The following is a 27916-nucleotide window of genomic DNA, read 5'->3' on the forward strand; positions in this document are numbered from 1 at the left end:
CCTAGGCACTCTGTCCAGTGCGGGCTCTCGATCTGCTAATTATAGGGCACTGTAGCTCGGGAAAGTCTTCCGGGCGTTTCGGGCGGAAGGGCGTTGCCAGCGAAGGTCACGAACCGACACCGACCGCCGTGCGAGGCGTAAATGAATAATATAACAAAGGCGATGGCATTGATGGCTTGTTGCCGAGATTTATTATTACTGTTTTATTTCCTCGTATAGCTACATGCACAATCGTGGAGCAAAGACACTGTCGAAAGGCGCTCAGAAAATCGTGAGCGAAGGACTAGTCAAGAGTGGGGAAAAAAAAAGAAAAAAAAAAAAGAGAAACGCATACGAGGGGCGTTCGTCGGGAAACTGTTCATATAGCGTATGTAAACATTAACACAGTTTCTCAATGCCGCGTTTGTTTCCACGTGAATGGGGCTTTCAGAGCGAGCCTCTTAACAACGGCGCACACAGCGAAGGCTTGGCATGGCAGTCCGCTCTGCTGTCGTTGATTGCACGTTATAGTTGTCTCGTTAGCGCGATTAGCGTACGCACATGACAGGCTAGTAATAACCACGCGGGCGGCTATCTTTCAGGCGTATCACGTCGGCGCAACGACGCCTCCGTCGTCGCACGTTGTCGACTCTCCTGCGCTCAGGTTCTGTATGTTGTTTCATTGTTAGTACATAAGGCCCTGCGAAATGTGTCGACGTGTCAGGTACAGATATAGGTGAAATAGTACGGATTTCAAGCACTAACCTCTCATCAAATAGGGTGTTTGTTATCACAGAAGAATAAGTAATAGAGTAAAATGTGGCGTCCAACTTAGTGTAGGATAAGCTGCCGTAATCTTTACTGCGCCGGCACAGTCGTTGATGAAGAAACAGGTAAGAAAATTCTGAAAAAAAAAGACCTTGACAATATATTCGCATAGTTTAGACATATGTCGGAGCACTGGCTAGCGACTTCCCTTTTCTTTCTTGTTTCGCCTTTTCATTCATTTTACTCGCAGGTTACAAGTCTGTCATGGGCTTCCGTTTTTGCTGTAGACAATCCCTTGAATTCAGCTTCTGCCTGAAGGCCTGCGCTTCCGCCATATTCTCCTGTTGAGAAGCCATAGAATCTTTGGGGGAAAAAATAATGTTCTGCTGTTCGTGTGTTTTTGTGCTGCTTGGGAAGTTTCTGTCGCGAGCATGGCAAAGGTGCGAAATTTAAATGTTCTTTAATGGTCCCTTTCGAGTAAAGTGAGATGTGGAGTTACGCGAGCTAACTCTATTTTTTTTTTCACGAAACACATAAATAGCTTCAGTGGCGTCGCTTGCTCCTCACTTACAACCGTTTTGCTACGTTACGCGGTGACATTATCCGTTGTCACTGTCATTCGAAATGTTTACATTCAGCGTTCACGAAGCTGCGGCTCGCCACTTGAAGTGCAGAGAGTATCAGCTCGAGGGATCTAGCGTGAGCCCTTGCCTTTTCAGCGATGTATGTCGAGAGTATAGCATTCGTTCCTCACTGTTTCCTGGTGTCTGGCCATTGCGTAGCAGGATTTGGCAGTGTGTGCGTATTTCATACGCAACGCGAAAAGAAAGGAAGTTTCGACGCAAGACTCAAAGTTAACACGACGCAGACTAAGCGCTGACTCAATATTTGGCTGTTGTGAATAAGTTGTCATCGGTTCGCAGTCCTCTGATGCCGCTTGGGGTCCTTTGTGACTGGATGCGGCTGGGGTGGGCGGTATTACGCCGCGGATTCGCGTTTTCGTCGAGTCTCTATTTGGCCGTGGCGACTCGGGGCGTCCGGTAGACACCCGAAAGTTTCAGGGTACACCGTGCACACCACTGCGAAGAATTCAAACTTCAAGTCTGCCTCGCCGAGGTGGGTCGCGGCTCGAGGTCCTCCCAAATTCTTTGGTCTCCGGTTACCGGAGGTGCGACTTCTTCTGCAGCACTGTTGAGGCGCGTCCACGTCGATGCGTCATGTGACTGTGTCTAGAATCCTTCTGCGAAGAAAACAAACGTCAGAGGCGTCAACGGAACCGTCTGCGCGCATCAGTGCGAGACGACGGTGCAGTCTTCCGCAAAGCTAAACGCTCTGCCTTCCTCGAGTCCTCATGTAACGGAGGTAGCCTGTGCCACGGGTCTGCATGCAACTGGCAAGAGTGGGAAACGTAGCTATAGCAATTGCGTGTGTCAGCAGAAAACTCGATATTGAACTTTAAGAGAAACGAAATGGCCGTTTGAGGCACGCTTATTAGCTTCAAGTGTGCTGAAGAGTGCACATCATTGAGAAGTAACTCGGTCGGAAAGTACTGTAGCGTCATTGTGAGCGTTCTCGCTATTGGATATTGCTCCAAGTGAATTGGTTCATAGGAAACCTATCGAGGAGGGAGATGGGACGTTTTTGAACATTAAAGTAACAAAGCTCTACCGACGTGCTTTGTTGGATAGAAAGACGTGGAATGCTATGTACAAAATAAGAACCAGCAGCAGAAAAGAGAAACAAAATGTGAAAAAGTGTCGTTATATAATCATTAATTGGCTGCTGTTCCTGTGATCACCAGAGACCGGAACTTTAGGCAAAATGCATATATTTTTTCATTACATCCTAATCGCGCCTATTTACAAAGTCGAGTGTCTCTACGGCGAACGCCTCTACAACGAAATGACCTGCATAACGCTGGGATCATTCTGTCCCGGTTATATTGCGAGTTGTGCGGTGCGCGACCTTTACAACGAATTAACCTGTATAACGAATAATTTCGTAGGTCCCGAGCACTTCGTTATAAAGGCGTTCGACTATCATATATAAGCTCGAACTATGGGTCTTGAAACATTTCAGTGGCACCTTTAATGTGCATTTAAACGCATATTTATATCTTGGTTCCTATATTGGATTTTGAAAGCCTAAAGAATGCCCTTTTCCACGTTTCGCTCTAGTATCATCTTGTCTATAATGCTAGTACCCGCTGCGGAACTTGGCTGAAGGCAGCCGGTTATTAAACAAACACTTTGTGGGTGTGAAGGCTGCTATTAACAATTTTGTTGCAGGCGAAAGTATCGCTTTGAGAAGGGCTCAAAGTGCACTACGCGACGATACACATTAATGTGACTGGGTGCGTTTGTGCACTCACTTCACGTTTTTAGCCGACGTCATCCGGAAACTTGAATTCTCTGGCGCGACTACTCTGACCCGAAATGTGAGGCTCATTGTGGACGTTCAGGAAAGATTCGCCATTATCGCCAATGGACCTGTTGCTGAGAGTTAGTCCGTAACTTCAATCGTTCTCGCACAAGAATCCCGGGCTTTCGCTACTGAAAAAAAAAAAATGAAAGAAAAAATAACTGTCGAAGGTTCTGACCGGTGAACATTCTGCAATTCTAGAAGGCTTTGAACTATTGAACGTTCAGAAGTGCAGGTATGTGCCGCTAGCTTCAGTGGATATTGAGCATGTTCCTTTTCTGCATACAAAATAGTTTACTCCGTGAAAAAAAGGCACAACACGAAGCCCGAAGAATTTGATGATGGCGCTTCTTTGTCACTACTTTCACGGAATTTATTGTGGCGTCTTGTCACAGTAGATTTCAGATACACCTAACTTACACAACATTCCTCATTCCGCTTTATCGAGAAAATAAAGTAAGTTTCATAAAGCCTGTTCTTAGTGAGCTGTGTTCCTTAAAAAATCTTTAACTTCAGATGCACGGAAGAACTTCTCATGGAGCCGATACGTGGGGGCCTAAGATACAGCATATATATAGTATATATACCTTAAATGACAGCTTTAGTGCCTGTTTATAGGCGCCTAAAACATCATCTTTAGCGCCTAAACATCCGGTCTCTACTGATCACTGTGGTTACCACAGTGTGTTTTGTTATGATTTTTTGCCAACCACAATGAAAAACGAAAAAAGAAAGAAATTACAGCACGGAAGCGCAGGAGGAAACATCAGCAAAAATTTGCATACCAAGTCATCATGTGTTCACAGACAACACGCTTGGCACTGCGTGATGCTCGCGCAGAAAACTTGCAGCTTGACATTACGGTATCGAAGTGTCTGTACGAGGAGTCCCGTTGGCATTTATATACTAAATTTGCGCGTTTGCATATTACTTGACAACCCTTATTCATTTATTTTTAAAGGGCGTACGCCCGTTATTGCTGTTTAGTAGGTACGGGCGTGGTCCCCCCCCTCCCCTTTTTCATTTAATCTTATTTTAAACGCATCACGGGGAAACGAAAGTTTGGCACAGAAGCGTGCTGTCGGTCAACTATATAGGCCACGCTTACAGCACACTTGCGCATGCGTTAACTTGCACGGTATTGTCTGATCAGAAATGCGGACAAGAACTCGATGACACGGACTTTTCTTCACCCGCTCCCGGATGAAGTGGTGGCGAAGACTTGGGACTGCGCGTGATTTTTTTTTTACCCTGGAACCGTGCTCACGCGCGGCTGTTCGCCGCTGTCAGGTTCAGAGAGAGAGAGAGAGAGAGAGAGAGAGAGAGAGAGAGAGAGAGAGAGAGAGAGAGAGAGAGAGAGAGATGCAAATTAGAGAAAGGCAGGGAGGTTAACCAGAGTTAAATACTCCGGTTTGCTACCCTGAACTAGGGGAAGGGCAAGGGGAAGTAAAGACGGAAAGAGCGATGACAAAAAGAAAGGCGTGAAAAAAGAAAGAAAGAAAAGGGACGAGATCATTATAGTCTTTCTATGTCAGGTTCACCTGTGCGTTACTCCTGCCTCCTCGTGCGAATCTCTGTCTGCTTCACTGTTCCCCTGAGGAAATGTACAAACCCAGGCGTATCTGAAAGGCTGGCCGTGGCCTATAGAGCTGCCAGAAGGTTCCGACTGGATTGCGAGATGCGCGACACGAGGTTCCTCAGTCCTTGTGGACCCCGATGGTGAGGCTGATCCACTTGGGCAGCAGGTCTCGCAGCGAGACGTGCTTGACTACGTGGTGCTCCTCCTCGTGCCCGTGCTCGTGCTCCGGCTCCTCGTGCTTGTGGTCGTGCTCTGGCTCCTTGTGCACGTGGTGCTCCGCCAGTTCGTAGACTCTGCAGAAAGGGGCACAGAGTTCGGCATCCGTCACGAGGCAAGCAACAGGACAGACGTAGCTTCTTGCCGCCTTTCTCATGCCTGTAGGTTTTAAACTGCTTTGTTCTTCGAATGGGGACCCACTGGCCATACAAGCGCTAGCAAGAGAGAGAGAGAGAGAGAGACGAGGAAAAAGAAGCAGGCAGGTTATCCAGGCTGAGCTCGGTTGACCATTCTCCACTCTGGAAGAAGAGAAATGGGACAAAAGAAAGATGACTAGAAAGAGAAATGAAAGCAACATACGTGTATGCTATTCTCCGTAAGGCCGCCTGAAGAGCGAAATCGATTGCTTTATGGACCTTTGAATTCCGAAGGAAGGAAAGAAGGAAAACAAGAGGTGAAAGGCGGAGAGGTCAACCAGGTTACATGTCCGATTAGCTCGATGGTGTAGGCTATAGAGAGGCCGTAATACAAGAATCCAGGTTAAGTTTTGACCATCTGAAGTTATTTAAACGGTGCGTAAGTATGACTACATGAGCGTTCTTTATTTCGCCCTTTTCGAAATGAAATAATCGTGCCCAGCATTAGAACCCGTGACATCGTGCTCTGTACAGCTACCGAACCGACCTATATTTATGACTTTTAGCGTCCTTTACGTTAATTTTTGCATTCAGGTGCTACTTGCGTCGAGGCTCAGGCCGCGGTCGACTTTAGCACCAGAGGCGTTCTATTAGCCGTCGAGCTCTCTCCTAACCGTAGTTATGGCTACATCTGGAAGAGAATACGTCTTGGAGACTACATGAGCGCGTAGTAATCTGGAGATGGTAGCGCGACTCCATCAGCATTTTTTATTTCATGCATATAGTCTAAATACATTTTATTTGTGGCTTATTGCATGCGGAAATATATGATGCTCGGATAGTCGGTTCATATTGCTCAGCAGACCTTAAAAAAATATGGTCGCTTAGGGCAAACAAGGAAGAACGGAATGGGATCTTTGGAGCTCCCTTTGTCCCCTTCCCCTTAATTGCGATAAGCGACTATAATTTTGCATGATCTACTGAGCATTATTGCATGCTGTTCTTATAACTCATAGCAGTCTCTTTAAAAACTCTAATGTAGGTCAAGGTCATACTGCTGTCCTCACTCATTCTTAGCACATCTTGTTTTAGCTGCTTGCAAATTAAGTCAACTGTTCCCAAAATAACAGTATAGTGCCTGTGTGGTCAGCCCTTGTTCTTTAATGTTGTCCTCATGTGAAGCCTTGATGAGAAAAAGTAAAAGTGCGAAAAATAAGCATTTGTTATACAGAAATCTCAAAACACAAGCCATTCAGTTTTGGTAAAAAAAAAAAAAAAGGGGGAGGGTGCTTGGTCTTTAAGAGTGGAACGCGATAGCATTCAAGGATTCCCGAATGTTTCTCACGCTTCCCGGCAACCGCAGCTAATGTGGCCGTAATGCTCACCGGGAAACGCTGGCGACGAACGTGTGCGTGAAGGCGAGCTTTGCTGTTCTTCTTCGTCTTTTTTTTTTTTTTTGATGGTGTGCAAGGAACCGAGGGCGCCGCGCCGCTGCTACTAAGACCTCAAACGGCAGCTCGAAAGCGCTATCGCATTAAAGGGTGTTTGTGTGTGAGTTTCCGCGTAACAGAATTATGTTTACTCGTATAAACAAATTACAGTCCGACGCTGTCATGTCTGTAGGTTGTGTGCAAGTCGTACTTTACGATTTTTCTACGTATTTTGCCTTGAGATATTCAATTAGTTCAGAGCCTCCGTGGTTGGGTATGCGTGGTTCGAAATTATATTTGCCGAGGCGTCGTCCGACACTGGACGCCTGACGTTGACGCCGGATTTTCTGCTACACGGCGCCCTTAACGTTATCGCGTTAAAATGAGAGGAGGTGCTTGCAGCGCAATAACTTGTGTACACGTGTCATAGATGGCGCAAGCGGACCTTGTCGAATGGAAGGGCGCCGTATTGCATCGACAACATTAGCGAAGATGATGCGTTTGGACAGAAACCCTGCTGCAGAATCAGTGGTCTATAGCTTTGTCGTGCTGCTTAATCGTTCTTACAGCCATTTATTGCCCAGAGCTTATTTGCGGTGTTTCGGGCGATCGAGGTCACGAAGGTGGCGGGTACACATGACCAGATCAGACACTTCAAATGGAGTTTATTATCTCTTCCTACTGGTGTGTGTTGGCGGTGGTCTAGCGGAGGGTGCAGCTTGCGCTGAAGGCTTTTTTTTTTATTGAAATGAATATTAGGATAGGTTGGCGCCTTTATGGTGGCACCGGCTACTCCTTGTCACTTGGCAAAGGAAACAAATTTGCGTAAAAAAGGAGAATAGTGACACGAAATATAACACTCAGTAGAACACTGGATGGATAAAATTCCTCTGAATTTGTCCTTCAATTAGTATGTGGGAATTGTTATGTTTCCTAAGTCAGTTTCTTTTTTTCAAGCGAAGCTTGTATTGCCTCACTCGTGTCGGCGTCGCCATACGGAAAGGCTCAAGCCGTACGGAAAGGCTCAAGCCGCGCGAAAATAAAAATTGTTTGTCGGGCTGCGAATTCGAACCACCGACTTCCGGTTGCGAACCACCACGCTAACCGATTCAGCCACTGTCGATTCATAATGCGGGCCATTTAAAGCGGGGTTTTATATGCATGAAGTAGACGCAGCGCAAGGCGTGATCCAGTCACAGGCCTCCCCTCCCTCCGGAGGAGGGAAAGGATGTGATCGCGTGTTCGCTCGCCTCGCGCCCGGCAGTCAGATGGGGAGGCCGCGTTTGGTTCGTTCTGCCAAAGAACAGGCTGCGTTGAAGGAACGGCATTAGCAGCGAGCCGCACGTTGTACGTTCGGCCGAAGAACAGGTGGCGTTTGATGAACGCCGCCGGGAACTCGCTCGAGAAAGGGCTTGTCGTCGACGTGCCGACTTCGCCGCGAGGGAGCCAGAAAGTCGAGGCGTTACGACAGCGAAGAGCCACGAATCCCGAGCTTCGCTTGAACCCGTCTTTACAGTAGTGGAAAGGTGGTCAATTTTTTTTAATCGTTGATTCTTAGGTATCACCAGAGTGGTGTATTATTTTTGTACCTACAACTTCAGAGTTTGGGCAGCCACTGTTTTTGTGTTCACGTATACAATTGGGTGACTGCACCAGGTTACGTTCAGTGGCGTGCAAATTCCCTCACATTTCGCGTTTGTAGTAGGTCCGCGAATGAAAGACACCGAAGCGTTGTCGTTTTTTTGTGTTTATTGTCCCACTTTTGGATGCGTTGCAGTGTTCTTCACGATTCCTTTGCTCGTCGAAAGCTGCTCCTGCGTCGTCCGTGTGGATACTGCTGGCATCTCTCTTCAAGACTTCACCTCCGTGCGGTGTACTGAGTTCGCCGTGGAAACTAATTGCTCACCACAGCGCGCACAGGGGCCGTTGCAGCGTTTACTGTGAATATGCTGGTGTCCGGTGTGGGACTTATCACGATGCTTTGTGAAGGTGGCAGATGAGTAACCAGGAGATCATCGCGCAGATCGGCTGTTGCGCTGTCGCTCTGCCGCTCGTCATCGTCACACACTCATCTTGAACCGAGAATCGCGAAGTGTGCGTCGAAAACAGAACGACGACAAAGAACATCCGCCAGTGTGAGCTCTCTGGCCTAATGCCGCGTGCTATATAGTATGGAGATGTCGCTGTGAGCGCGTTAGGTGAAGGTTCAAATCTAAATCGCCATCCTGCAACTGGGACCGTCTGGGCCATCTTTACAGAGGCAAAGCACAAACGACACAACAGCGACGGATATAGTGGAGAAGCGTATGCGGTCGCGAATGTTGGTCTACCATCAAACGTCTGACCTCATCTTCAGAAGCCTCAAAGGCTATACGTTATGTGTTCCCTTGCTTGTCCTAGGCGCGCACTGTTACGCCATCTACTGGACTTAAAAGTGGAATGAAATAGCTGTCATCTCTTTTTTTTTTTTTTCATAAGTGTAAGGTCGATTAGTGGTGGAGAGGGAATGGCGGATGGGGCGCAAGGATGAGGAAACTGTTCTGTGAAAGTTACGGCCGACCCTGTGACATCACTTCATGTTTGATCACGAGATAGGAAGGGACGGGTTTGGGAGGGATGTTGGGGTAGGAGGGGGAGGTAGGAATTGGAAGGTAGGCGGTAGCTTTCTACACCAAAGTTGAAAGAACTGTTGCTCGCTTTCACCTGGGCGGCCAGGGACGGTCAACAAGCGCATGCGCAAACTCGCGCTGTACCTGTGACGCCCGCCGCGACTAGCTGAACGTGCCTATATACGAGCTACGCGCACACATTCTCATGCTTTCGTGCGGTGGTGATCCTTTGCCGTAGAGTTGCGCCGCTGTATCTCTGGCGACCTGCAAAGACAATTTTCGCACTTGTTGTGATCTACTAGTGAGGCGTCTGTTGCGCCGTGCGATTTCGTCCTTGACGAGCCGCAGTCATGCGCTGACACCGAAGCAGTTAGCCGTGGCGGGAAAGTGCGCGGCAAAAGCGTTTGTCATTGCTTCATTGCTGTTAGCGGTTTATATTGCGCTCAGCGGAAGCTTGCATCGCAAGAGGCCTTGCGCTGGTGTCGCTGAAGCCAAGACGATCGCGTGGTTGCCATAGAGCTCCTGTCCTTTTCTCAAGTTTCCTGCGTCCCTTTATAGTTCGTTCGCAGTTTACAAGCGACACTTTTCTATTCGCATTTATGTCGTATATATGAGTCATAAGGCTGTGGGTGGGTGGGTTTTTTCTCGGCGCTGCATTGCGCCTTCCTTGGTTAAGGCACAAGGGGTTTCACCCGAAAGATCTCGATGAGAAGAAACGATGAAAGGTGTTTCGACGGGTTGTTCGTTGCTTTACGCCTAATAATACATTGACGCTAACCCCTGCGGTTATTCGCTTGATATATACATATATGTTGCAAGCTATCGCTATAGAGCCAGCTATGCAGACGCTAATATGGTGGTTTAAAAAGCGAAGCGCAGTTTTGATTTTACCATAAGCCGTCTCTATTAGATTGAGAAGGCTCGATAAATGCCTGCGATTTTGTTTTCATGTTTCTTGTGGCGTCTTGTATTGTATCGAGCTATAGCGGATGACCTATAGCTTACTTTGGAGTTAGTTGGCATTGTTAGAATACAGCGCTGCAAAAGTTAAGCATAAACACTTCATCGTCTGTGTTCGTGTTTATGTTGTTTGTTCGCCTTTACTTCTGCAGCGCTGTATTCTAATGACGACTGAAGAATGTTTGAACACCGGCGATGACAGCGGCAGCGCTTCGCCTTAAAAAAAAGCTTATGACCGAGTCTTGTCCGACCGCTTCGTACCTTCAATACACGTACGTCCGACGAAAGCCACTCGCCGTGATCTTAAACCGGTGCACGAAACGTGATTTCCGGCTCCTCTGCTCTTTGGCAATGGCTTGTGGCTTTGTTCCTCGGCAAAGAGCTGTGGAGCTGCTTGAGCTTTATATTTCGCTGCTTGGATTTGATCCGACATTCTGTCCTAGATCACTGCGTCGTTTGGGTGCTTGCGAAGGGCTGTGGGGAAGGTTGTGTGGAAAGGGTCATCTGCCACGGACACCTTGTATGTCTCGCTCATGGCGCACAGCTATTCCCCTCAATAACAGGCCGTCCCCACTGCTGCTTCATGTCGCCGATTTGACAAGAAGCTTCGTATTGGACATGTCCGTCGTTACGTCGCACGAGTAAATGCGATGACAAGGTGATGCGCGGCGATTTCTTTACCTGTTTATCTTTCATTTCTAGCGCAGAGCGGCAGCGCCGGAAGCTGGCGGAAGCATGAGCGTATAGCATTGAAAAGGGACATCTGACAAGCGAAGCACGTTGTCATGCGCCTGTGGCGCGCTCTAATATAGCCGTCGGGATGATTCAGCACTCACCCCGAGTCCCACGGCTTAGACTCCCAGGGCTTGGACTCCCACGGCTTGGACTCCCACGGACCGGAGGACTCCCAGCCTCCGGGCGAGGCCCAGCCGCCTCCGCCGCCGCCGCCTCCCGACTGGCCCTTCCAGCCGTCGGAGTACGTGGGGTGCTCGTCCTGCCACTCGTCCTTGTGCTCGTCCTGCCACTCGTCCTTGTGCACCTCCTTGATCACCTTGATCTCTTTCACTACGGGAATGGTTTTGTACACGGGGATGGTCTTGTACACCGGGATGGTCTTGTAGATCGGAATCTCCTTGTACACGTACTTGACCCTGCGTTGAAGTTTCGCGGCTTGATTAGGGCGCTGTCGAAGCGGCAGTGATGTCAAAACAACCGGACAGACGGGCAACGTTTTTGTTATGTGCGAGAGGTGAGAGCTAGGATCAGTTTTATTGCTTATTAAGACACGAATACATGCTTGCAGCCACGCCATGATCGCACCAAATGTTTCTAGCGTAATTACAGAGAAAAGATTAAATGTTGGGTATTAAAGAAAGAAAGAAAGAAAGAAAGAAAGAAAGAAAGAAAGAAAGAAAGAAAGAAAGAAAGAAAAGTAAAAGGAGGATGAGTGGAAGTATGGGAATTTGCGGTGAGATTTAGTGAGCCGGGACATTTATTTCGGTTTCTGAATCGCCGCCGCTTGCTCTGCAGTTGTAAAGGTGCAGTCAACCGAATAGGTATAGCATGCTGGGAATTGTCAGATTATTCGAGGTGCGAGCAGGCTTTCCAAGTATATCGGAATAGTCTGCACAATTCTAATTTGCGTTCGTCGATGCCTGATTACTGTTGTGCCTTGCCTAACATATAACATACATGCATCGTCGACGGGAAGTTTCGGAATCGTTGATTCTTATTAACTAAGACTCCCATGAACTCATTAGTGCTTATACTAGTATGAACTTGTGCCTACCATCCTGAGAACGACTGATTCTGAGTAATCGGACTACTGATCGAATCTCTGAAGTTAAATCAGCAGCGTCGGGTCAAAAACGAAAAAAAAAAGAAACCTAGAATAAAATGTTTAGCACCTAGTCCTGTGCCTTGTGGCTCCAGGAAAGAGGCCTCCGACGAACATTACACAATGTAATACAGTAAACAGGAAGACGGCAATGTTTCCAAGCACTGTTAACCTTACAGGGTCTCTGTCGTCATTTGGCGCTCACTCCAAACTCTGGCCTGCTACTCTAGCATACGAGAAATGGAAGAGGGAGTGAAAGGAGTGCAGAAAAAACACAATATTTTACGACAGAGACGGAGGAGATGATACAAGACAGTCGCAGACAGAGCTTGGGCCGTTAGGATCTCGCTTCGAGGGACGCCGTTGCGCGAGCAACCGTAGCTCCAGAAATGAACGTAGACGACTTACGGCTTGACAAATATGCTCTTGCTGATGTGTAGCCACGGAATGATGTGTCCCGCATCACAGCAGGCTGCTAGGCAGCAGGCCGCCAGCAGCGCCACGGCCGCTTTCATATCTGCATGAAAAACAGAAAGAGGGCGCGCTTTGTAGTGTGATCTATTGCACGTCTTATCAACCACTGTGGTCCTCATTTGAGGTGGCTTTGGTTTGTACTAAGGTTCGTGACGCTTGTTACTGTCCCCAAAGCACGCCCCGCTATACAAATCTCTGCATATTTGTGGACGTGTACCGTCGACGTAGGAAATCGTTGACTCTTTTAATACAGGAGTCTGGTATAGCAGCAGCAGAGCACCGTCACTTCGTCAGCGTACGGCTGGTTGGTGATAGAAGTACTAAATAGCGCGCAAAACAAACAAACGAGCAAACAAACAAACAAACAAGAAAGCGGGGCTGGGGAGAGAGATGTTAAAAGAAGCTTCATGACGTGGACGATAGGAAGTTCGCGCGACCTAGTGTCCCGTTTTCAAACTCCTCGTGTATCATTGAGCGCATGACGTGTAATCGTCATAAGGCTTCTATAATTAAGGACTTTGGCGCACAAGAGAAGCTCGGCGCATGTGCCGATACCCAAGAAACGGTACCAGGAGTACGAACTACCACGAGCAACAAAAGAATATCGACTTTGCGTGTGGCGTTCGGAGAGCTCACAGCGTGCATCTGGCTAAACATCTATTACTTCTGTAGCGTTCTGCGCGACGTACGAGCGAGGAGCGACAACCATTCCCGCCAGTGTGAACTGCAGTGCCAACCTCAACGGATGACTCGCCGTCTGTCCATTGTTTGTTACGCTATCGAAGCCTGTTGTGTCTACTTCGCGTTTTGCGTACGTTGCGTCTGTTGCTTTGTCGCAAGCTGTGCAGCCCCGCGACCACGGCTCACAGCAATATACGTAGAGCGCTCTTTGTACGAGGCGTCCCAGTCCTATCTTGACCTTCGCCTTTGATCTTGCGGCCTTTGTTCCAGCTGCCGCAAACAATCTCGCCTCACGCTGAATGGACGGAGAGGGGCAGAGAGGTTAACTGTCCGGTTGGCTGCTCCGCACTGGGATAATGGGAAATGATGGAACAGAAAAGATTTGGGGAGGGGGGGGGGGGGGGTAGACAATATGAAAATAATCTATACGCACTAACACTACAGCGGACAGCGGAAGGTTGTAATCGCTGCCACTGAATGGAAGCCGCCTGCTGCGTTTGTGCACTTTTGTGGAGGGCGGGCTTAAAGAGACACTATAAAGAGATTAAAAAAAAAAAAATGTTTGAGCCGTATTAGTATGTTACCTCCCTACAATAATAATAAAAAAAAGAAAAATAAGTAAAGAAAAGCCTCCCCTCTTGCCGCGTGGGACTTTGAGTTCATCTGCTTGGGCCTAGTCAATTTTTTTATTGTTAGTGATCGACTGAATTGTGTTCCAAAAACCCCAAAGACTGAACTTAGCAAATTTCAAACAAATTTTACTAAACCACAGTGGCATGATGGCGTCGCCCTATTACAGCGAAATCAACGACAGTTGAGTTTCGAAAGAATATTTGATCAGTCCAGACTGATTTAGTGTTCTAGCCCTCTTCTGTGCCTTGGACGCGAGCAGGGCTCGTCTACACGTTTCTGGCAAAAGTCGGCCAACGACGACCTCAGCTCGTGATCAGCAGTACCTTGCATGTTTCTATAACAATACAACGGACGAGCTTCGTCTTGTCTCAGTGCTTAGTCGTGCTTTTGGTAGACGGCAGCACAGTATCCGTGGAACAGCGCAAGCTAGATGCGAACTTATTCTTTCTGAGGAGGTAAAACATGCTGGCAACTGGGGTTTTCAAAAGTAATCTGACCATTTTTGTTGGGTCAGAATTCGTGATAATAGCGTGGCATAGACGGGGTTAATGCGATTAGCATTCTAAGCCTACTTCAGCAACCTTGCTTATAGTAATCTATCTGGCTTCTTCTATGCCGCAATTTCCATTGACCCAAGTTAGCTTGGTCCGCTAGATGTATGTGCTGGCAGTCGCCCTGCCGAGCAGACATCTTGGGTCGCTGGCTATGTGCCACTGGGTATACGCCTGAACAGACGAGTTACACTGCATAATTGCAGATTATAAACCTAATAAATGATATGTCCAGCAATGTTGAATTTCCCCTCGCCAAATTGCATATGCACCACCATTTGAATACCAATCGTATTAACGTAGATACTCATCTCCGAAGGATGCCTTCTGCCTGATATATTGTTTAGTGTCGCTTTAAGCAAATGAGAAGGACAGAAACTTGTCCGAGGCTTAGGGAGTAGAGTTACATCTTAAGCGCATCGTGCAGTTGCCGTGCAGTGGGGACGTTTGTTGCATGCAGGGAAGCTTAATTGCTATTTCGATACGCGCTAGAACATTTTTCTTTTTCGCGTTATACGGAGAGGTGTGCGTACGGCTTATACAAATGCATTCAATCGACGAAGACAGCTGACACACCAAACGCTCGTTTTCTTTTTCTTTTTTCGTATTGCTCGGTTAAATTGGCGAATCGCGTGAACGCCATGGTTCACGATCTTGCATGAATTGTCGTACGTGTCGGTCATCGAAAGCGACGTTCTGTTCCGCCCACCGAAGTTTATCTTCGTGCAGGCCTTTAAATACTTAAAAAAAAAAAAAAGCTCTTTCGAATCGCGGTGTCTCTGAGTGTTTGTTGTCAGTTTGTTATAGAGGGGTCTTGACACTTAGGCAGGCGTCGTTTGCCTCTATGTTAAGCCCCTTGACAACAATGTATTTCTATCTCATTCTTGTTGTCCAAATTAAATTCGAACGTGCTGTCACTCACTAAGCCAAGGCAACGTGGGAAATTTGGCCAGGAATAAGCTTGCGGTAGAAAGAGCGCAGTTAACAAAACCTGTTTAATCGCAGGAGCGATGTAATGATACCGTGGGATAGTCAGCCGCCACCCTCGTCCTCCAGCCCTCCCTTGCGAAAAGTTTTTTGGCCGCACTCCAATACGCCCTTGTTCCTTTCCCCAGTGCAGGTTATAGACGACCGGAGAAAATATCTTGTTAAGCTGAATGTCTCCACGTCACTATTTCTCGTTCTCTTTTCTTTGCTAGAGGAACGGACGGATAATAATATTGAATACAAATACTCGTACTTCAAATCCAATTGGTCGGGTTCAAGAGTTTGGTACTCGATTACGGCCGGCAATATGGAGTTACTACGGTTATTGGAGCCTACCTGCCATGGAGATGGTCCAATTCATATATAGTCCACCGGCCAATTCAAGTGCGAATACTGTGCCAACCAGAAACTGTGGCTACCTTTTTCCTTGTTTACGAGCTTCCAAGTTAAACAAACTTGCAGTTACATTTCGTGCATTGGAGTGAATAAACTAGGCTTTCCATCGGTACATTTCCTCGACGGGCTCCTTCCTCTGCCTTTAGAAGTAGGCACACTTCGACATTGGATTCGCCATTGTAAGCCCGCATTCAATTAATGTCGCTATTCTAGCATTCCTAACGTCTTCCGTAACATCGTCACCGTGTGGTTCCCCCTGTGAAGCTCACGTCGTTTTCGTAATAACAGTACGGGAAACGTGTTGACCTATCGAACGGCGCGCGGAACGTTTCAGCACTTGGAAAACTGACGACCTTCGTTCCGCGCGACGCTCGCCGGTGCGACGACACATCTGTAACGTCGTGACGAAATGGCACGTGTGTGGGAGTCCTCGATTCGGAATGGCTGCTGATCACTTTCTGAGCATAGCTCTTCGGCCACTGTCATCTCGAAGCGCTACCGCCAGTTCCAGCGTGTCATGCAGGCAACGTCATCGTCAATCTCCTCTCCTTAGCTGCGCGTCTTCGCGGTACTTCGCCTCACCCAGTCTATATTCAGCTCTCGGCAAATCCGTGCAGCGAAGCGAACGCGTCGGGTCGCGCACGCCCAAATCCGAAACGAGAACCGCCTGCCTGTCTCGCCGAATGTTCGCTGCTAATCGCCTCGGGCTCGACGCTGGTTCAGTGAAATGATCATGGAATGATTAGTGGCTAAACTATGAGCGAGCCTTTCTTTCTCTACTGGGGCGTGCGCAGCCTAATGTCGTTACCGATTCCCCGACGGGGCACTCCTATACCTTCGGCTGCGCTGCACGGAATAGATAACAGGGTGTAGCCTGGCGTGGCGCCTTCTCTCTCTATATACGCGCGGGCAAACAGCTGGGCGCCGAAGAAGAGCAAAAAGGAAGCGGGCGCCTGCTTCTTCGCATGCGCCGCTCGGTTTGCGGGCCAGCGGGGCACTGGTTTAGGCGGCGACCCCCCGCCGCCGGCTGCCTGGGCGCGAGCGAGTCTGGCATTGCACTGCAGTAGGCGCGAGCGGGCGGCCGAGCGAGCGGGCGAGCGCCGATGACCTACATCGCGGTTCGCGTGGTGAACTTGAGCTCTCTCGCGCGCGATCGTGCTCGCGGTGAACGACCTGCGTGACTCGCGGACGCGCCGCTTCGCCGGGGCCGGTCGGCCCGCGGGCTGCTGCCGCCGGAAGGCGGCAGCAGCCTTGCATAACTGCGTGCGCGGTATCGGGAGAAAGTGTGCAAGATACGCGGCCGCACCTCGTCGCGGCCCCCCACTTCGGCTGTGGGCGCGAGCTTGTTTGTGCGAACTCGCAGTGGGGCAGACTCACCGGCGTACTCTTTCTCACGGGAAGCGAACCGGACGCTTCGCGGTCGCGCCCGCCCGCACGCCTGCCCGCACGCCTGCCTCGGGGCTTGGCCCAGAGACCTAAGCGCGTGCGTACCGCTAGTGTTGCGTAATTGGGCCCCCCCGTTTGCGCGTTTTAGAGAAACACTTCCGGGTTTGCACTTTCACCCCTTTAACATCTGGCACAAGGACGTTTTCCCGATGGTGCATATTTTGTCTGCGCCTGCGCGTCCGACTGCCCTGTAGGTCTTATCCGATCGCCGCGGCACAGTTGGTATAAGCACTCGACTGATGCGCAGCATGGGAATTTTATTCCACCGCTTCCACGACAACCCGAACCCCACCACAGTGCAGGGTAGCAAGCCGGAAACTCGCCTCTGGTTAACCTCCCTGCCTCCTCTCTCTCTATCTCTAGGATGAGTTTGACCCTTTTGCATGGACACAAGGTGCTAATGCTTACTGAGCGGTGCACAGTGACGTTGAGGTGAAGACCAATACTGAGCATTGCTTATGTAAACATTCGTTTCGTTGTTTGACTGGGGTCGTTAAGCCATGTGTAGGGGCACATTCGAAGGGAACTGCTTATCGCAGTTATTGGCTCGGGACTGCTCAGGCTGTGCATTTTTTGTTTTTGTTTTTACTATGTTCGATAAAACTCCTCACATCTCTGTGCTCAAATAGCTGCGTTACATACACCTATTGGAGGACTGCATTATCAAACTCGCCTACTTTATTCTCTTCTACATTTATGAGTTTATCATAATCTTGTGTGAACGAAGAGCTCATGAGGGGAGCAATACAGTGCGGAACGTACTTCCTGCGTTTATCTAATACAAAGGGCTGCAGAGGAAAATCGAGGAAGCCTCAGCGTAGACGAAAAATATCCTTGTCGGAAAGTTGGCTCCGGGCTGTTTCTTCCCTTATTGGCACATTTAAAAAATAAATTATCTTGCGTTCACCGTTATACCTCGTGTTGAAGGATTGCAAGATTGCTGTTGGGGATGTATATGAGTGGCTAGATAGATCTTTTTATGGAAAATATCATATTTCTACTAGCTCGCGTCTAACTGCCTATGTGCTATACCGTGCGGGGGGAAGGGAATGGGTTATACAATAACGCGGCGCGGAAGAGTGCGTTTACCATGTTGGCTCACAGAAATTGTGCACACCCACTGTCTAAAAAAAACATCATAGGAGGGCCACTGAAAAGGAAAAAAGGAAATAAGTGGCAACCCAAAACGAAGGTAATTGGACGGAAGATGACTAGAACAACAGCACGATGACGGCTATGACAACGCGGACGTTCGATGATTGCACGGTGATGAGAAGCCCGTGGACTGAAGCGCGGCAAGGCGGCAACTTCCACATCGCTCACCGTGTATCGAATCCTGGGCGGTGACACCGGCATAACGTAAGGTAACCTAGCCTAAGCTCGTTAACAAAGTTTCCCATTACGTTCTTCTGCGAAGGAAATTTGATCACGATGTTAGTCGCAGAAGCCGCGACCACTGGAGGACGAGCCTTTGCAGCCATCGTTAAATGTGGGCAGTCCTTTGGGCTTGCAAACAAAACTCGCTCCGAAAGCCGCCTCCAGGACATCATACGGCACTCTAGCCATCGCCTTCCTGGCACCAGGAAGGTGAATATGAGAGTGCCTCTCGCTTCCCCGAGTTTTTCCGCGGTCGGGATTCATTAAAGGGCCCACCGCGCCTTCCGACAAAAGCTGACGTCGTGCACAGCGACGCCTGCATCCCCGATTACAAAGCTTTATACCCTTTATCTCCTCAGCACGTCCTCGTTTTGTTTTCGCGTTGGTGCCCCGTCTCAAGAACGAAGTTCTCGCAGCAGCAACCCGCAACAGTAACGCGCCATAAGGCGCAACGTGAATGTTTGCCCTAGCAGTGAGGCGATGCGAGAAAAAAAAAAAAAATATGTCTTGCTCTGTTTTCATATTTTCTTTTTGGGCGGGGAAGGGAGGGGGGGGGGGGGGGAGGCTGGACGCGTTTATCACCACCTGTACGCGTTCTTGCTTGCAATATAGCCACGCGTGCATACCGTTTCACTTCGTGAAGTGAACCTAAGAAAACGTTTCCTGCCTGATGCTCAAATAAATATACACAAAGCGCGCCATGAAACAGACAACCGTACCTCAGTTCCGAAAAGCGCAAGCGTGACTGTCGACACACTGCACCGAGTGCTGAGAAAGATAATAAGAACGAGATGCTCACCTCAAGTGAGACTGCAGAAAAAGAAAACACGACTGACTTCGTCGACGCAGTTTGACTCGATCGCTCCAATCAAACGTATGTAAGGAAAACGGCTTCTAGTAGCAGCGAAAGTGAATGGTGATTCAATTGTAATGTTCAACGGAGACGCAATTCTAAAGGCTAGTGGTCACAAGAAATGTTCTTACGATACAACTCTTTCGCAAGAGCATATGCTAGCGAATCGTGATACTGGACATATTAGCGAAGGTGGTCGTGGAATACAGCGGCAAACAGCGCTTACGAACGAAAAGCTTCGCGAATTCGGCCCGTGGAGAAGGTACACATGAAAGGACGGTTAAATATACGTTTTCTTTATTTCTGTATTCTGCGTTTCACAGAAAAAACAACGCGGAAATTTCCAACTTCCCCTTCGAGATTTACGTTAAACCTATCCTCTTTCGTAGTGCACGTGCAGAAGTTGGGTGAATAGAAACGATTTACTATAACGCTTAACTATAACGCTTAACTATAACGCTTAGCTATAACGCTTAGCTATAACGCTTAGCTATAACGCTTAACTTAAGGAACTAGGTGCACTGCAATGTCGAAAAGCGCACGAGGGGGAATTTCCGGATTTCGCGACGGAGTATATACTCTGCGGAATTTGGTGCGAGTATTGAGGAACACTGGCACACTTCCTGGCTTCTCTCTTTCGTCGTCGGGCACCGCTGAGCTCTTCGCGACGCCACTGCCGGGTCAGTGCCGCTTGGTCGCACGCGGGATTAGCCCTCTGCTGCGGCCTGGTTCACGGAGCGGTCGCAAGGACGGCTTTCGCTGGAGTGAAACCGTAGGTGTCTTCTGCGGTGAAGCTGCCTGCGCGGCGCCCTCTCCTTCTGTATAGGATCGCCTCGGAAGCCGCTATGTGTCACGCGTAGAGAGGAAAGGAGTGTAAAAAGAAAAAAAAAGAAAGGAAAGGGACACTGCACGAACCGTACGCGTATACTATTACACCGGAATGAAACGCGAACACGAAAAAGAAACGAGAAGGCGAATCTGGCGAATTTTTCTTAGTAACACTGAAGTGCTTCAATTAGATAGTCTTAGTTTTGCGGCCAGAACGCTTTTACAGCGTCCGGCAACGCCGACGCGGGAGGTGCTTTCGAAATATGCTCCGTTTGGCTTCCACTTGAGACGGTACCGAAATCATGCAGTGTTATATTAATTTTATGTCGTGCCGAGCGCGCATAGCTGCTGTTGACTTTTCTATTGCGCCTGCGCGGCGTCCGTTATTACGTCAAAAAAATTGCATGTGATGTGAGTGTATATACGCGGTCACGTGATGAGTCGTCGTTTCGTTATATGGAAATTGGGCGTTTGCGAACTGGTCGCACGCGGACGCCACCGGGTGTGAGCACAAATTGATCGCTGTCCAATTCTCTTCCTGTGTATTGCATTTGCACGTCCCCCGTCTCAGCTTGCTTAAAGAAATCACAGAGAGAGAGAGATAGAGAGAGAGAGGGAAGGGGGGGGGGCGGTCTGCGCGCAAAGTAGTTCTCGTTCTCACTTTCAGCAAAGCCCGAAGTGTGTGTGTGTTTGAAAGGCAGGAACTGCGTGCAAGAAAGGACGGATGTTGTTACCCTCAATCGCTTTTCTAAGCCCCTGATGACTTCGCGCGACCAAAACTAATTCTGCGTGCCAGACTTCCCCCATTTGAACGTCGTTACGGCAAGGACCCAGCATAGGAACGGCGAAGATGACGCAAAGGCACGTCTGCGTTGTAAAGAGGAGAAAGTTGCTAGTGGTCCGACCGCTCGAATGTGTCCGCGGTCCTGCACAATATATAGTTGCCGCTGCCGCGATATAAACTGACATCTTCTGTTCAGCTTCGCAAACGAATATGCATTGTCTGTCTCTGTACAACGCGGATATGAAAATTCTTATTGCACATATATTGTGATGTTTGTTGAATTATGAATTACATGCGATGGGTCTCCAGTATCGCTGACCATTTACCCGGAAGGAATTCTGCAAACTGTGTCGCTAGTTATCTTGAAGAATAAGGAATAAGTAGATGAACCCCTGAGCACCTCGAATTTTGCTCCGTTTTATCTTTTCTTTTTCATTTTTTTTCAGCGATGACCGCCATTTAGCTACGTTTTATCATTCCTCAGCAAACGATCGCACGCGAAATCGTATATACGGTAACGCAAACGAACGAACTTTCCATCGATAAACCTAAGGCGTAGATGCGTTAAGTTAAATTAAATTCTGGGTGTTTACGTGCCACAACCGCTATCTCATTATGAGTCCAAGATCAAGAAGGGGGCTGGCAGATGGAATAGCACACTGTGGTATAAAGTTTGTAAACAGGGATAAGGTGCCTCAGAAAGGCTGGCCAACGTTTCGATAGGAGAACCTATCTTCGTCAAAGGCGGCCTCGTCATCCTCGGCATATGCCGAGGATTATATGCTGAGGATGGTTGGCCAGCCTTCACGAGGCACCTTATCCCTATTTACAAAATTTATATCTCATTATGAGGCATTCCGTAGAGGAGGGGCTCACCTGGGTTTCCTTAGTGAGCCCGCCCCTATATCCACGATACACGAAGCGTTTTCGCATTCAGCCTGCTATCGAAATAGTGCCGCCGTGACCGGGATCGAACCGGCGACCTCAGCTGCGCAATGCAATAGTCGCCGTGCTACCACGGCGGGTGGGGGGTAGCATACACCGTATTTGCACGATTGTACCGCGTCCCCGATTGTAACGCGGTTATCTTATCGCTCGTATATATATATATATATATATATATATATATATAGAGAGAGAGAGAGAGAAGCTTGGGGCCGATTCTGCCGCGCACATCAAGTAACGAAACCTCAGTCGACGAGTAACGTGTTGGAACGATCTTATGGAACATGCAAAAGCACAAAGACATGCACACAGCTGAAACTTAGCGGCTACTCGCCGTCGAAGTCCGATGACACCTACTTTTCGCTGTCTACCAACGACAAAAAGCCATCTTCAGTTCTATATAATGCATTACAAATCGCTTTGGCGCTGCCAATTTCTGACGCATGTCTCGGGAACGCCTAACACCCGCGACCCTGCACGGCTACCTTGTTCTTCTGCCAGAAGACCTTACGCTTGAAGGATGCCTCGTAATGAAAACGTCTTCTTCTTTTTTACATCATACCACTGGACTATTTTGTCAAAAGGCGTTTGAGCAGAAGCGCTACGACAGGCGTACATCAAAGTAAAAAATGGCGACCGCGAACCAAGGTGTTAAACAACGACGTCTGGTCGAAGGCAGTGTGGCTAGCAACCTCGCAATGAGCTTTTCTTTCCCTTTATTCTTTTATTGAGTATTGGTATTGTTTTTGATTTTAAGTAGGTATAGTTACGATTGTAACACGCACGTGAATTTGAACGCACTCTTATATTTAAAAGATAACGTGCGTTAAGGTCGTGCAAATACGGTATGTCTCCAAAAGCTTGCTCATGCACCTTGTCCGTTGCAAGCTTAGGATACGAAGGCCGCAGTTTCGTCGCCGATAACAGAATCCTTGGCGGGCAGGACACTCGCGAGGCTTCGCTGAAACCCCAAGGGCGCTGAAGCCCCGGCGGCTTATTTTGCGGAGAAGGCGGGAACACAGAACGCTCAATATGGCCAGCTGGGGGTGTTGGCAGCACTTCAACAGTGAGAATCAAACAACGTTTGTCAGATAGGTCTCGGGAGGTTTCTTTGAATACGGTGCGCCGGAACAGTTATTTAGCCTAGCACGCTCTCGCGATTTGTTTTGTATAGACTGCATTTTTCTTTTTGTGCATGTGTGTGTCTACGTGTCATGGGAAGCCTGCGCACACGCGGCATGAATGATTAGAAACTTCCTCTTAATTCCTCTCTATCTGAAACTAGCGTCCACGTGACATCATGGAGTGGAGGCCTTCCAGAAAAGCGACGTGCTAACACCTGACAAATGGGAGGGGCCTTTGTGGGCTCCTTGATTTAAAGAGTGCCTTCCAGAAGCTTTTATTAACGTAGCGTCATGCACGTACTGCAAACAGCCACGCGTCAAGCGCATTTTTCTTTGTTTTATCTTGCAAACAAAGCCCGAATATTCATGTAAAAGTGGCACGCACGTCCTAACGTCCATGCTCGCCTTCTCAGCAGCGTATGCACCCATGCCCGCGTCTTTTTGTGACGTCTATAGAAGCGTTGCTTATACAATAGCCCTGCCTTCTTCTTCATAGCTTACCTCACGACTAGCAAATCCCGGCGTGCCTACGATCTTTATCAGGGCAGTTTCTTTTTATCCTTCTTTCAATCAGTGGGTGCTCGAGAGGAAGAAAGCGCGCGCGAGCGTCGCCTATCCGGTGACACCGCCGATAGCGCTAATCGATAAGGGCGAATATTCGCGGCCAGCTCTTTATCGAAGAGGCATTACCTTGCGGTGGCGGCGACGGCTTTGGGGCGCGTCTCACGGATTCGGCGATGCCATCTCCTCCTCAAAGACTGTAGCAGCACGTGCGGCGGCGACTACGACGCGGCGACGCCATCCCACAACGACGCCCCGCGGCTAGAGTACAGTAGCAGCCCACACCGTCGTCGATCGCGTGGCGTGGTTCTTCTTCTTCAGCTGCAGCGACGGCGGCATCGGCGGTCGAGCGGGCGAGACTGACTGACTGCGCGCCACTTTTCCTCGTCGCGGCGTTCTCGATTCTGGGGAGGACCCCTCTCGCTCGAACGCCTTCGTATTCTTCTTCTTCCTCCCTCAGCTGCTCCGCTGCGGCGACGACGACCAAGCGCGCTCCGCGGTTCGCTGCCCCCACTGCCTCGCCTCGAATTCGCACCGGCCGCGCGGACCAGCTCGCCGAAAGCGAAGCGCGTCCCTTTCCCTTTCCCCGCGCGGAGTCCACCGTTCTTAGCTAATGCCGAGGAAGATCCGCGCCCCTGCTTCTGCCGCACGCCGGCACCCTTAACTTGGCGGCCCCGGGACATACTCTCACTGGAGCACGCGGAAGTCCACGCGAATTCGCCGTGTACCTAGCGCCGAAACCGCTGCTGGCGATGAGCCCTTTCGCAACGGTCGCGGGACGGACGGCAACGCCGAGGTGAAGTGGGAGTGGACGCGTGTTTTTCCCGGACGCCCTTATCCGCCATCTCTGTTTGCGGCGGCGGCAAACGCGTGCCACCATCAGATGCCACGTTCATCTTGTCGCATTAAGGCCTTTCCTTCCGGCATTGTTTAGGGGTTCCTTCGCTTCGCCGGATCTCGCTGCATGTGTGGGGACGGTCCGATGAGATTGGTCTCGCACGTATGAGGCAATTAGTAGCCGCTTGAGCGTTTGGCCTTACTGCGAAAGGCATAGGCACTAACGGCGGCGAAGCGATCTGCCGGAGGTGTACTCGGGCGTGAGATATCGGCCGGCACGTTTTCGTCTGGCGCGTGTGCCGGAGTACGCGGTGATCACCTGAGCGTCGCAGGTCTCCCCAACGTCCCCGTCATCACTGCTTCGCGTGTACGGCTTAACCGAATAGCGCTTATACACCTGCCGTTCATCTCGCCATCCTCTTATCACTGTTTTTTTCCACCCCGGTGAGCTTACTGAGAGCACATATTAAGAAACCTCGCGTTTGTCGCTTCTTGGTTTCATGAGGAAAACGGAGTCCACTTTCACCGACGAATGATATTAGCCGTCCTTTCGGGCGCGCGTCGCCGTATCGACTGTATTGAAACGTCACGGTGCCCACGTATATGGTTGAGCTCGCTGTTGATTTTGTCCGGCAACATTACTAGACGGTGCAGCTAAAGCTCCACAATCCGCTGCATGAGATACGGGTATTATCTCCCGCTCCTTTCGGCTCGAAGCGCGTCTTGAAGTTGTTGAACAGCATAAGCTTGACGGCCTAACGTGCAGCGTTCGCAGCTTTGTTTCATAATGCAACAAGTGCTGTGTAGAAGTTTCGCGTATAGATAAAGAATCAATGGGATGTTTGAAGGGAAATGCGTCGGGCGACCATAAGTACGCACTGCAAATGCGTCTCGGTCCCTTAATTTCCTGTCACGCACAATTGCTTCCATGCGAAACGTACCCTCAAAGCAAAAGCTTCACAAACACTGCTCCGAGTTGAACATTGCATTAGTACGGACCTCCTGTAAGAAGTCTGGACGAATCAGCGTGGCCGAGCGATCGCTGGTGCCGGTACGTGTACCGGCCAGCGTTAACGAACGGCGCTGTTTTTGGAGCGGGACCGCGGAAACGCCTATTTGGCGGATCGCCCGGGGCCCACTGAGCTTCAGCTACGGTCGTTCACGTTGAGAAACGCCGATAAACAGGGCGGGATGGTTTTAGTACGGAATGCAGCGCATGTCCGACCCATTGGGTCCAATTTCTTCGGTCCCGTTTCGAGAATTCCGCGGTTCCCGGAGACTATGTCGTGGGAGCGAGTGCTTTTCCTCGCTCGGAGGCTGCTGTGCCTCTCCGTGCGTGTGCGTAGTAGGAAGGGGGGCGTCTCACAGGAAGGGGAGGCGTCCGCATCGAAGACGCCGCTGCGTACCCCCCCCCCCCCCTCTCTACGTATGGTGCCCCCGAAGTGGCACGCGCTCCAGGAAGTTCAGCTAAGCACCGACCCCCGGGGGGACCCAGCGTGACCCGTGGCGACGAGGGCGAAAGCAGAAGCACCCTCTTCTACCTGCGCCGTGGAGCGACGCGGTCGTATACTTTCTCCCGGCGTCGATTGTGAGGAGACGACCCACATGATGGCCCGAGAGGAAAAGGAAATGAAAGCGAAAGATCACTGGCTACCTCCTGGTGTCAGAGGTTGGGGTGAGCCATCGTCGGACAGCTGAGCGCAAGGTCGGCGGCGCGGTCGGTCGTCTTTCTCTCGTCATCGGCGCGTTGCATCCGAGTGCGTGCAGGCCCGAGAGGAACGGCTTCGTATCCACGTGATCGCATGCATGCATAGAGCACGCACGAAGCTTTACTGGGAGGTCTTTCCGGGTCGAGAAAGTCGGATGCTCTAAGCGTAGACTCCTTGCCGGTGGCTTCATGTCGGCACAATTCCATGCTCATTTTCTGAATTTATGCCACACTATGGACACAATGTTTTCGAGTAAATACTGAAACAGAAGAAGTATCGACATGCGACTTCTGTTTTTGGCAGTACGCCCTGTTTTCGCAATTCGCTACGACTGCTGACGTAATATGCATGTGGCCTGTTTATTAGTCGTTTTATATGCTGCTAGCGCGTTTCTGTCAACGCGTGCTTATGCAGTTGTTTGGCGTGCTGCGGATAAATCGACTGCGGCCTATTTCTTCTTCCTCTTGTGCCCAACGGCAGTGCGCTGCGCCCAGCCTACGAACGGGTCGGCTATACTATATACCTCCACGTTTGCAGCCACGCTCGTGGTCTTCGGAATATCCATAACGCCCGTGCTGTGTATATATCCTGCAATCATCTGTCTTGGTGATTTTAGTCAATCTGATTAATGCGCCTATAGTTATGCATTCAGTACCCTCACGTGACCTCGCAGCAGGACCGTGGTATTGGGTCGGATGGGATTCATGAAACCTAATGACGTCGTGGATGTAAATTTGCACCCGAGCTGAAAGCAGTTCTTTTTGCTTAGTATCATATGTATAAGTACATAACGGTAACACTACAGTTGGTAAGTCTATAGAACCCTTTCTGCATGCACAAAGAAGAAACTTCTAAGTTTCTAATCAACCGAGTTGCTTCATGATCTTGGAAGTTGTGGATCATACGGGGGCCTGTGCTGCATCGAAGCCCCCGAGTCGGTGCAGCGTGGTAAGCCCGCGCAGGCCGTTGCAGCATTACGATGGAGCAACCTGTCCGGTATCCTAGACGTACTGCGAAAGACCTATAGCCACTGATAACATGCGCTGGCGACCTTTCCCGGCTTTTCGCGGTGTGTAGCGGATTGAAGCAAAGCATTCGATCGAGCGGACTTTCGAAGCTGCCCAGCACGAGCTGGCTGCATCCACGAAGACCTATAGCATTAATTGTAGCGGCGAGTACGCTTCCCATACGTGATTTTCGCTGGTGAAGTCTTTCTGCGATTTCGCGCCGCCTTGACACGCGCCCGTGGTAATAACAGCCGGCGAACGAAACACGAACTCACTAAAGCCGCGGCATGAAGTCCCATTTGCCAAATCCAGTACAAGCCGGTACGTCGGAACGACCAGGGTGCCACGGCCCGGAGAAAGCCGAGGCGCGTCCAACTCCCGCAGTTATATCACTTCCCGGCCGGCCGGTATACACGACACTTTTCCGAAGCTCTCGGCCACGGTCGCGGTCTTCGCGCGCATTCCGTCCGTGAAGACCTTCCGTAGCCGAAACGTGCGGCCGGAACGTGGAGTCGAAGGGCGCTCGCGTATTGTTGCCGCCGGTCTCACGCGCAAGGTCACCGGTTTCGCTCGCTCGTCGGTCGGGCCGCCGGATGCGGAAGGCTGCATCGTCGCCGACACTCACCTGTCGAACGGAAAGGTTGTTGTGGTCGGAAGGAAGACTGCGGCTCAGCTGACGGCCGGCGCCCACCAGTGGGGGCTCTTGTTGGCGCCGCCGATGTGTGTCGCCGACCGGTGGCCCACTTGCACCGCGGCTCCCATTGGTCAAGAGCTCCGGATCATGCCG

At 49.9% G+C, this 27916-nt stretch overlaps 2 protein-coding genes across 6 annotated transcripts in view; one reads left to right on the forward strand and one right to left on the reverse strand.

Moving 5' to 3' along the window:
• Positions 1 to 27916, forward strand: part of LOC126521977 (rho GTPase-activating protein 18-like) — a 216274-nt gene that overhangs the window by 60697 nt on the left and 127661 nt on the right. The gene's annotated exons all lie outside the window — the stretch shown is intronic.
• Positions 164 to 27862, reverse strand: LOC126521993 (uncharacterized). Of its 5 annotated transcripts, none has more exons than XM_050170762.2 (4): positions 27755 to 27862; positions 12345 to 12453; positions 10936 to 11250; positions 164 to 5040 (listed from the first exon to the last, which is right to left on the reverse strand). In XM_050170762.2, the coding sequence occupies exons 2-4, from the start codon at positions 12449 to 12451 to the stop codon at positions 4866 to 4868; spliced, it is 597 nt and encodes a 198-aa protein (XP_050026719.1). In that variant the 5' UTR covers positions 12452 to 12453; positions 27755 to 27862; the 3' UTR covers positions 164 to 4865. The 5 variants fall into 5 exon arrangements, 4 of the variants coding, with proteins under 4 accessions (XP_050026719.1, XP_054922181.1, XP_054922180.1 ...); XM_055066206.2 differs by lacking the exon at positions 27755 to 27862 and adding an exon at positions 23706 to 24000; XR_008610408.1 differs by lacking the exons at positions 12345 to 12453; positions 27755 to 27862 and having other exon boundaries at positions 164 to 1987; positions 4781 to 5040; positions 10936 to 12338.

This window comes from Dermacentor andersoni, chromosome 6 (genome assembly GCF_023375885.2).
Source record: "Dermacentor andersoni chromosome 6, qqDerAnde1_hic_scaffold, whole genome shotgun sequence".
Classification (NCBI taxonomy): Eukaryota; Metazoa; Arthropoda; class Arachnida; order Ixodida; family Ixodidae; genus Dermacentor; species Dermacentor andersoni.